This window comes from Poecilia formosa, unplaced genomic scaffold (genome assembly GCF_000485575.1).
Source record: "Poecilia formosa unplaced genomic scaffold, Poecilia_formosa-5.1.2 Scaffold680, whole genome shotgun sequence".
Classification (NCBI taxonomy): Eukaryota; Metazoa; Chordata; class Actinopteri; order Cyprinodontiformes; family Poeciliidae; genus Poecilia; species Poecilia formosa.
The window spans coordinates 26,177-37,655 of record NW_006800619.1 but is presented as its reverse complement, the minus strand read 5'-3'; the positions used below and the strand labels follow the sequence as shown (position 1 = coordinate 37,655).

At 37.3% G+C, this 11,479-nt stretch overlaps 1 protein-coding gene across 1 annotated transcript in view; it reads left to right on the top strand.

The window, feature by feature from the left end:
* Window positions 1-11,479, top strand: part of LOC103130817 (uncharacterized) — a 67,722-nt gene that overhangs the window by 32,400 nt on the left and 23,843 nt on the right. Inside the window, exons 8-10 of the mRNA XM_007542323.2 lie at window positions 2,086-2,184; window positions 7,371-7,466; window positions 8,924-9,058. Of these exons, the coding sequence (XP_007542385.1) occupies window positions 2,086-2,184; window positions 7,371-7,466; window positions 8,924-9,058 (330 nt within the window). The remainder of the gene's footprint in view (window positions 1-2,085; window positions 2,185-7,370; window positions 7,467-8,923; window positions 9,059-11,479) is intronic.

The following is an 11,479-nucleotide window of genomic DNA, read 5'->3' as shown; positions in this document are numbered from 1 at the left end:
GAATCTCAGTTAGCCTTCATAGCGGGGCTGAACCCGTATTACACCAAGCACTGTAGCTAATATTAGCTGGTATCTCGCCCGTGGACATAAATACAATAAAATAATATTCTAATCACAATATATACACAATAATATGTCCATCTTACTTGTGAAATGTTGTCTGTGGAGCCCTCACATCAATAATCCATAGATCCGAACAACAATATCCTTCAGTGCTGAGGCATCTTCTGCTGTTTTGGTTGAGCAAAGTAGGAGGGTATACCGCTCCAAGATGGCCACCATATTTCCTGCGCCAGAGCGGCCAATGCGGGGTCTAGTCTTATATTATGTCTATGTCTAAATGTACCACATTTCGACACAACCAATGAAAATGAGTTGACGGTCTGTTGCTAGGTAGAACGGAGACACGTGGAGAGAGACTGGGGTGAGGGGGGGCATTTGGATATGGCAAGAGACTAGGGCGCAGTGATGCTGTGGATTTTACTAGGAGTGTTTCGATGGGTTTTTTATACAGTAAGTTTGTTAGTTAGAGCTCGTGGTGTGTGCAGTGTTAGTAATAGTTTTGCTAGCGATCGCTGGATTCACTGACTGGAAACTTTGACTGGACCTCAAGCAACATGGATTCTGTTCCTCCCCTCTCTTTCTCCAGTCTCTGAGACCTTGATTTCCAAAGGAAATGCAAAATTTATTTAATCAGAGAACATAACTTTGGACCACTCAGCAGCAGTTCAGAGTCCTTTTTGGTTTCAGCCCAGGCAAGATGCTTCTGATACCGTCTCTTGTTCAAACGTGGCTTGACGAAAGGAACAGACCAGCTTAAACCATGTCTTGCATCTCTCTGCCCATTGTGTTCTTGAAGTAACCACTCCAGCTGCAGTCCTCATCTTTTTGAATAGATTTTGTTTCATGATCCTTTCCCGGGTGTGGTTATCCCGATTAATTGTCCACTTGTTTCCTACCACATCTTTTACTTCCCTTACCCTCTCTATGAATGTCCTTGAACTCAATTTTTCCTCTTCAGCTTTATTATTGATTTCTCCAGTGTTTTTTGCAAATAACCTTACCTGATGTAGGACCCTGAGAATTTTCTTGTCTGCCGTCTTTGCCTCAGTTTTGGCTGATAAGGCAAAAGACTCAAAAAATGTCTTCAGCAACTCATTGAGACCTTGATTTCTGCCGTTATAACACTGTTGGAGTTTGCTCTACTTCCACATTGGGCCAAAGCCAGCGTCATATGAGCTGGCTCCTGTGTAGCAATCTGCATTCCTGCATGGACTAATATCAATAATTTACTGATATGTCCAGGTTGTGCGTTTTTAGAAATTGTGAGCTTTTTAACATTTTATTCTGAGGATTAGCTTTTATTCCTATAATCTCAATAAAAAGATGTTTTAATACATATTTATTCGTCACAATTTGTCACAACTTTGTGCAATACAAGTTGATTAATATAGTTTACACATTGATACACATTGATACAGAATTTGTATAAATGTGTGACTGCCTTTAATAATGTAAATATTTGTTTATTTTCACTGGCTCAGTCTTGGTCTTTGTCTCACAAAAATCAGTCTTTACTCCATCCCTTGTGCCTACATCAATGCAGATGCACCACCGATCTGCATTTCGATCTCCCAATCCAGTTTTTGCTCATTTATGAACAGCAGTGCTCAGTTGGCTCATAAACAGGTCATACAACCTGTATCAAAGGGCTTGGTACTTACTCCCAAAGTACCCACCACAGGACTTGCTGATATGCTGCAATGCCTTCTCCAAGTTTACAAAACACATGTTATAATTCAATGCAATACAAATAAACTGAATTGAAATTTGTTTTTTGATAATTTAGATTTCATCTATCTAATTTTGATGTACTTTATAAAGGAGACAGATTTAAAGCAAAACTCAAAACTTAATTCCAGCAAGTGAAAAAAAGTAACTTTTTGCAATGTTCAAAAACAATTTTAATTTTTTAAGGAAACTGCGATACTGAATATCAGAATAATTATGCAAATGTTTTTTTTTTCTGAAAACATAGACACCATGCATTTCTAAGATCTAACTAATCTTTTAATTTCACCACAGAAATTTCAACTAAGTTCAAAATTTACCTGGTTGTGATGGCTCTGATGGAGCTGCTGGGTCCTGTTGTTTTTCTGGGCTCTTCCTATGATGTTCTGGCAAGTAAGTCCTTTTTAAAACATCAATTCTAATATTTAGCATGCTGACATTTCAGTGTTTTGAATATAAGGTACTGAACCCACATTAACACCATTGCTTATGTTTGTGGATAAGCAAGAAAATCAATGTACAGGCTTGTAATGGAACATACTGGGGTTGCCCCCAGCCAATGGAAAGGATCTTAGTCACAGGGGAATACTAACTTCCTCAGTTTATATGCAAATTAAGGAACATCCCCCAACATCCCTGATCAGAGCATTAGAGATGCTCCGATCAGGTTTTTTGCTGCCAATTCCGGTCACGCATGAGGGACAATCATTACCGATAAACACATATAAAACACTCACTGTTTTATGTGTATGATTGTGTATATGTTGTCAAATATACCACAATCCATCACAGGTGTAACATATCAAGATGCTGATTAGACAGCATGATTATTGCACAAGTGAGACTTGTGCTGTCTTGCTTTATTGGGAGGCTCACCAGTCAATATCTGGTATTAAAACCATCTGTGTCATGCAGTGCACCACATCTCCTTCACTTTGCATAATAAATGCTTATATATTGAAGTTAAAGCCACTATATTGTTCAAGAAATAGTGGCTTATTTGTGTTCGTTAATTTGGTTCTAGTTGACACGTTTCTGTTCCACAGCATCTGCCATTGATGAATTGAAGAACATTTACAATATTCCACACAAAGTCTGATGAGCAGATAAACACAATCTCAATTATATTGCTGGGTTTCAGATGGCGTAGCACCGACATCACCCAATGCAGATGGAGGGCAGAAGTAAATGCAGCCCATTTATTTCTGTTGATCCAGCATCAAAATGTCTAAAGTTTGTGTCCTGTATGGTTTTTCCAACCATCCTAATAGAAAGAAAGATGAACATTATTTTTGTGTTTTGAAGGTAGTTGGTCACAAGGGAGTTAATTTTAAAAAACTTACCGAAAAAATAGGAGAAAGTGGATCAATAATCTACAGCAGAGGTGGCCAAGTCCAGTCCTCGAGAGATACCATCCTGCAAGTTTTAGAAGTATCCTTACTCCAACAGACCGGGATCAGCTCTACAGAGGCCTGATAACGAGCCATTCATTTGATTCAGGTGTGTTGAAGCAGGGATGCATCTGAAAGTTGCTGGATGGTGGCTCTCGAGGACTGGACTTGGCCACCCCTGATCTACAGCTAAAAACACTCGGTGTGAAAACTAACAATGCTAGAGTTTGCAGCACCCACTTTCTAACAGGGAACGATCCATTATTTAAATTGTATTTTCAGATATTTTATTGGACAGTTACTTAGAAAACCATGCATTCATATGTAAGGTAAGATATATTATTTTTATGCCCTAGCGTGATTGTCCTCAGATTGTTAATATTGTTAGCAGCTAGCTCAGTGCCAAGTCCTGGACAGAAAATATGTTTATTCAGTGGGACTCTTATGCTAAAAAAAAAAATATGCTAAAAAAAAAAATAAATAAAGCTAAATAAATTAAATATAACCTACTCAGCCGTACAGTCACAGTGAGCTGTGACTATTCCCTGTTGAGATAACAAATTATTAAAATCTCTGGCTTGATGTATTCTCTCGTCATCCCGGATTCCGAGATGCCATGTGTGAAAACAAAAGCCACACAGAGATAACAATCCACATCATACATTTTCAGAATTTATTCCAACAGTTAAAAGCATGAAATCACATCACAACCTCAGACACTTCAAACACACTAAACAGACATTCATTAGCTGAGAGAAAGTTGAACAGTAGAAAATAGAAAGTCAGAAAAAAAAGCCAAAAAATGTGTTTTTTGGAGATTGCCATGCGGCTGCAAATAGCAAATCTGATTCGTTCCTCTAGATCAGTGTTTCTCAACCCTGGTCCTCAGCGCCCCCCTGCTCTGCATGTTTTAGATGTGCCTCTATTCCAGAACAGCTGATTCAAATGATTGGATGACCATCAAGTACTGCAGAAGCCTGTTAATCACCAAGAGATACAATTCAGATGTGTGGCAGAAGGGAAAAACCTAAAACATGCATAGCAGGGGGCGATGAGGACCAGGGTTGAGAAACACTGCTCTGGGGTGTAGAGTTTTATCTAAAAGGTGTTTTCCTTGTTTTAAGTTATGCAATTAAGGCTTGTCCTCTCCTTGTATAGCTCCAAACAGTTTCAAATTACTAAGAGGTTTTTTTACCTTTTGAGATCCGTTTTAAACTCAGAGCTACGACATTTCTTTCTCTAGACAAGGGAGACCAAAAGTCATTTTACAACAAGCCTTTCTCATGCCAGTTTGAAATCTGGACTCTCTCCCAGTTTTTCAGTTGAACAAAAGATTATTGTATTTTACCAGAGTTCACTGAAAAGTTATCTTGAGTTTTATTACCCTGCTGAGCAATTCATCCAAAAAGCACACCTTTTCTGTCATTTAAAAGTGCAATAGAACCTGGTGGGGCAGAGTGGTTCAAAACCCCTCTTCAACCTATTAGATCAGAATGAAAATTTTAAGAATTAATACACTTATAGAGTATTCCTGAACATTTTCAGTACAAACACATTTCATTCCAGACATTTTCTAATTAATGTTCTACTGGTTTTGATTATATGTTTGACTAACTGGTGTTACAGTTTAGCCTGAGTTAGACACTACTAGGGCTGTTAATATAAAGACTACTAGCTAGACTAGTTCAAATCATGTTAATTTTAATTAAATGGTGTTCTACTATTGCAATTCATTATGTGTTGTTAGTTTGTTTTTCCTTAAGTTTTTAGTGTTTTCTCTCCCTGAGGGAGATAACTTGAGATGTCTCCGCTGCCTGCTCGCTTGACACGGCCTGTGTGCCAGAGTTAATTTATGGTGTGGTTCCTCCCCGATAACAGACAGTCTTTCCTGCAGCCCCTCTAAGATGTTATTCAAACTAATTCTGCTCAATCCACTATTTTCACATGCCCTACGATTAACTATATTAATACTAAATCAATCAAATTTGTGTCCTCAACATCCCCCACTTGCTTTGTGTCTGGCCACGAAGTATATTCGTGTTCAGACACAAACATGGGGGTTTCTGTAGTTTGGAGCGAATCGTTGACCTATATCGATTTGCTCCAGCGTCCTACAACAACTCAACATTGACGTAAACTCCAGCATGAATCTGGGTTTACAGAAGCTAAATAAATTATTTACCAGCAGATCCAAGCTCAAAGAAATAACATGGTTAGTTCGTTGTTAGCAATAGCATCGTTATCATAGACTAATTACTTAAAATAACACAATTCATTACTTACCCGACAGCCATCTAATACTGCTTTTGATCTTAAATGCTTGACCCAACTTGAAACTAAATGATTGTATTCTCCAGGCTTTTGAAAACTTTCTTCTGGCTCATGTATAATATGAGGTCTGTAGATCCTGGTAGTTAGTTATGTGGATCACCTCAACACCGGGTAAATCATCAATATTATAAGAGAAATCTTTTTTACAGAGATAATACGGATCATATCTTAAATAAACATGTATTTTTTCGAGATGCCTTGTCTGTTCCATCCTAATTAGGGCACTACCATACTCTTGTGATTACTTTTACTTTGTTTTGAACCGGAGAAATCCACTTCCGGCCCTCCATCTGAATTTTGTGCGTCATCCGGGTCACGTGACTGAAACCCAGCAATAACACAACTTAAGTTTGTAGGACTCTTCCCATGACCCACACATTCCAGGGAACAGTTCCATTCATGATTAGGACCACATCATCAATGTTTTTATTGATTTGAAACCACTTTTGATGATCTTGAAGTAGGGGAAGATACTTCCTTATCCAGCATTTCCTAAATAAATCAGCAATGTTCTGTGTCTGCCTCCATCTTCTGGGAGCATAGAAATCTGTTTGTTGAAATAGTCCAGTTGGAAAGAGAGGTTGTTTTTTCCACTAACAGCAAATGGTTTGGAGTCAATGGTTCAATGTCATTCGGATCATCCAAATCATTTGCTATTGGTCTTGCATTAATTATGACTTTAACCTCACAGAGCATCATGTGGAGACCTTCATCATCAAGCATTTGTTGTTTCAGTACAGAGCTCAGCACTCCTTTCACAGTTCAAATCTGCCTCTCCCAAACTCCTCCATAATGAGAGCGACTAGATGGATTAAATATCCACTAAACTCCATTTTGTCGGTGTATCTTCAATTTTTGATTGGTTCCACTGCTCGATAGAAGTTATTTATTTTTATTTTATTTTTATTTATTTATTTCAAAGATGATAGTAGGACAACATCATGCACAAGAACAAGGAAATACAAGCGATTTATTTTACTACCTTAAAATGGAAGCATGAATACCTGCAAAACAGCTGACTATTAGTTCCAACAACAACACTGGGAAGAACAACAAGGATTCAATGCAGACATCCATTACATTAAAATGCTGTGCTTCTATATAGAGATATATTTTTCATTTATTTAAGCTTGGTTTAACCAGATAGTCATCAATGAGATTAAACTGCTGCCTATCATCATCAAAACAATAACATAAAAAACAGTTAAACATTACAAATAACATCAACAAAAATTAGTGTTAAATAAGTTTTAACACATACAATAAATACATTCCACTTGATTAGTATGATTTTTTTAGTTTCTATTGTAAGCTTTATACAAACAATTTTGTGATATATATCATTACCGCCACCCATCACAATATATCATAATATGAATTTTAGGCCATATCGCAATTCACCAGCAATAAAGTATTTGGTCTTATCTTGCATTATCCTAATTATATAACTGAAAGTGAGTACAGATTTTTTTCTTGAAAATTGCTTCAAGACAGTACATGTTGTCAGCTAGTGTTATGTCATTATATTGAGTTCTTAAAATACAGTTAGTTGTGTAAGATTTTTAATCCTGATTGTAAAAATTCCAGATGATTTTTTTTTGCTGTTTCTTTTGTTTTGTTTTTAGCTTTTTAAAGTTATTTATCGAGTATGCACAAAGCAAAACCTTGAAAAACCAATTACCACTAACAGTAAGGACATTAATACTAAAGACTTACACAATATTGAAAGAAAGCTGTGCTCTAACTTTTAAAGGAGACTGACAGCTATAAATATAATGTAGAGTTTAAAAAACCAAGGCCAGTTCTGGCCATGCATGGGTAAAATCTTAATTTGTTTTGTTTTGTGTATTTTTATAGCAGGCAATTACCTGTTGATTGGAATTATCCTGGTTTTGTTCTCTTTTTTTGATTCTGGGAACAAATTATTTCATTTCCAAGACTATTTGATCTCAGGTAAGTCTCTTTTGCAATGGTATCAATACTAATGTCTAACGTTTTGAGATTAGGAGTTTACCTTAGAGTGATTGTGACCAGTTCTGATTGTGAACCATGCCCTGATACCAAAAGTTGATTAACATTTCCTAGTCGCATGTTAAGTTTTTAATGTGGATTGTATTGTCAGAAATTGAATGTATAAACAATAATACACAAGTTTCTCACATTTTGTTTCATTAAATTAAAAACAAATACTCTTAATTTGAATTTTGTGAGACAGACATGCCATGAATGTTTGATTGTTGCCATGAAGAATCATTTGGTAAATAATGGCACTTAATGCACAGTTGACACTTTCATTGAAACATTGCATTAAAAGTCTCATTATTTACCGAATGGTTCTTCATGACAAACATTCATGAAGACTCCTCCATGTTTATGACAGTATCGTTGTAGCCTGCAATTCAAAATGTGTTCAGTAAGTGCTCTAGAATTTATAAAATTAGGCCTTAATCTTTCAAAACTTTACATGTAATGTGTATTTTAGCAATTCATTTGTTGACTGTTTTAAGAATTTAGTTTTATGGAAAAGGGGGAACATTACATTAATTTACATATTTTTGTACAAGTCTATCATATCAGTCCTATGCACATCCCTTCAAGTAAGGGGTGAATAGCCTATCAGGCTAAGTCCTTTTAGAACAACTTGAACACTGGAAAAGTCTGTTCCAGTGTCCGATGAAGTCATTTTTACCGTCTCTCAACCATACCAATCAACATTACTCAGTTAGGCTATCACTACAAGAACATATTCAAAGTTGATTTAGATTTTCCCATTTTATAACTTAAATGAGTAGTATGAATGAGTTAATAAGAATTATATATGTCACTGCTTTCAGTGATTTTGATTTGTAATGATTAGTGATTTGCAAAATCTTTGTTCAGGCCAAAAAATCAAGAATGATCAGAACATAGATTTGACATTTTGAATACCAGAGTAGAGCCACAAAAACTTTAAGTAATAATAATAAAACAAACAAAAGAAAAAAAACCTGTATGTCACCTGTGCTACTTTGGTTCCTTTTGGAGCAATGTTTGGGAACGTTGACCTCTGGATTATCTAAAAAAAAAAATCATTAGTGTCTCAGATTATCTCTCATTTTATGGTGTCAGGACATGGGGACAGTTTTCCTATGTGAAAGCATATTTTTTTTAAAATATGTTTTCACATATTTCATTAAGGTACTTCATGAAAGAGATGCGTTCAAAAAATAGAACAATGAAAAAACAATGGTTTTGCTCACTGACATTAAGAACAGTATTAAAGATTTTCACAATGTTCAAAGAAAATTGTATTCCAAAGGAAACTCTGTTAAGATAATTATGCAAGCTATTTAACTTTTCAAAAAATTTAAGATATCTGTACTGGACTTTCATATCCAAGATATAACTGATCTTTATTTTTTTTTTTATAGAAAGTTCAGTCGGGATCAGATTTGTCCTGAGAATCATGGTGCATATGATGCTGCTGGGTTTTCTATTTGGGGGAATTCTGGGGACTCTGCTGCGCCCACTCATGGAAAATCTGGAATATCGTTACAATTATTTTGGTAAGTCGCTTTTGGACTGCATCAATTTTAATTTCTAACATAAAAATGTTTTTACCTCATACAGAAAAGTGAATGAAGCTTCACAGTTACTATTGTTTCAGTTGTCATTTCAATCTGGCGATACTCAGACGGAGAGAGACAGCGATTAAAAAATGTTTATTGACATGCATGAATTAAAGATCTTTGGCTCTTGGGCTCCAGCTGAGGACATCGACAAATGAGCATTCCCGATGCTGATTAGGAATGTCATCCCCCGGGGGCCGTACACTGGTAGTGGAGGTCAGTGAAGGATGGGTCCCTGAAGAGCTGGGAAAGTGGAGGTGGAGAAGGGGTGGAGGTGGGTTGAGAGTGGCTAGAAACCGGATGATACCATGGATGGAGGTCCTTTTCAGCGGGAGCTTGGTTGGTGATTGGCCGTGACATGGCTTGTAGGTCAATGACAATGAGCGAGATGCACTGATTGGATGATGCAGGTGAGGCTAGAGAGTCTTCCAGTTTGAATTTACGCCAAGGCTTCATTTCAATCTGGAGACTCAGACAGAGAAAGACAGGGATTTAAAAAAGTTTGACACGCATGAATTAAAGTTCTTTGGTGTTTGGGCCCCAACTGAAGACATCAAGCTGTGAATTGCAATAAGCTTGGTGAGCAATTCCAATGCTGATTAGAAATGTCATCCTCCAAAAGTGAGCTGAGGCAGGGGCTAAGGTCGGAAATTAGAGACGGGGAAAGACAGAAAAACAGCAAGAGAAGCTAAGTTAACGAGGGGCTTATGAGCTGGTACTTGAGGTGTCTGCAGAAGGTGAAGTTACTGAGATGGGGTGAAGTGATGTGAAGCTGGTAGATGGAGGCCAGTTGGGGACGCCGTGAAGCCTAAAATGGGGGGATGCTGTGATGCTGGTAGATGGAGGCCAGTTGGGGACGCCGTGAAGCCTAAAATGGGGGGATGCTGTGATGCTGGTAGATGGAGGCCAGTTGGGGACGCCGTGAAGCCTAAAATGGGGGGATGCTGTGATGCTGGTAGATGGAGGCCAGCCACTGGGGAGAATGCGAAGCCAGTAGGCGAAGGGAAAGGCTAGCTATTGGGGATGCTTCAATGACATGAAACATTGCAATGCTGGCAGTGAAGGCGAACTATGCGAGGGAAAAGCTGAGGTGTTAGTTGGATGCTATTACAGGGCAGCTGAGATGCACAGGTGGATGAAAGCCAGTTGATTCAGGAGGGAACTAATGAGTAAATGGTTAAAGGGTGTGGAGTGTGAGATGAGGTCGATCTAAGGAACAGAACCTGGAGACAGGGAAAGGAAGAGCAGACAAAAGGAAACGTACAGTTTTTAGAAAAGATGTATGCTTAAATGCAGTAGACCAACCACCACTAGTCAATTGCGCAGTTCATAGGCACTAAGGGAACTGCGAGCATGGAGAAGAGATCCGGATGGCTACAAGGAGAGAATGCTGAAGAAGGCCAACTACAAAGCTGTTGGAATGAAAATAAGGGTATTCCCTGAATGGCTATGGAGGTGGCTGCCTGTATCCTGAAGGAATGAGCTGAGAAATGCTACACTGTAAAGAAAAAAAAAATCCATTAAAAAAACAAGAAAATGTCCTGGTAATTTTCTGCCAGTACATTTTCTGTTTTTTCTTTTACAGAATTTCCATCAAAATAATTTCCATAATTTAACAGTTTTTCATGTTAAATTTACCAACATTTCTGCTAACCCAAAACTGAAATTCTGTTTTTTTTACAGTACAAATTTTTGTATATTCACAAACACTTTTTTTAAACATTGCATATTTCCAAATATTTTTGTCTTCCAAACCATTGAAGTCTGTATTCTATACCATATATTAATTACACTGTAAAATATATTAAAGTATTTAATATATTCTTAACATAATTTTGAAGCAAAACTAAACTAATCCAAAGAAAATGTAGTTGTAGAACATAAAACATTTGGTGTGAAAGTAGCTCATGCAAAGTGATATAAAAATGAAACCATTCTACAAACAATTTGCAGACTTTATTTTGCAATTTAAGAGCAAAACTGACACACAATATAGTGTCTTATAACTAACCTTTGCTATTATATATTAAACATATTCTTGAGCTTGCTAATGTTCATCTTCTGTACATCACAACTAATTTATTGCATTTTACTATACATATTTACAATGTCTCAATTAAATTTAAAGTTGTTTTGTCACCCATCCATCCATCCATCCATCCATCCATCCATCCATCCATCCATCCATTTTCTTTACACCCTTGTCCCTTAGTGGGGTCCGGAGGGGTGCTGATGCCTCTCCAGCTAACTTTCCGGGCGAGAAGCGGAGTCACCCTGGACAGGTTGCCAGTCTGTCACAGGGCCCATCCTCTGATCAACACCATTTCAGATGATATTCTGAAATGGACAAACAACCAT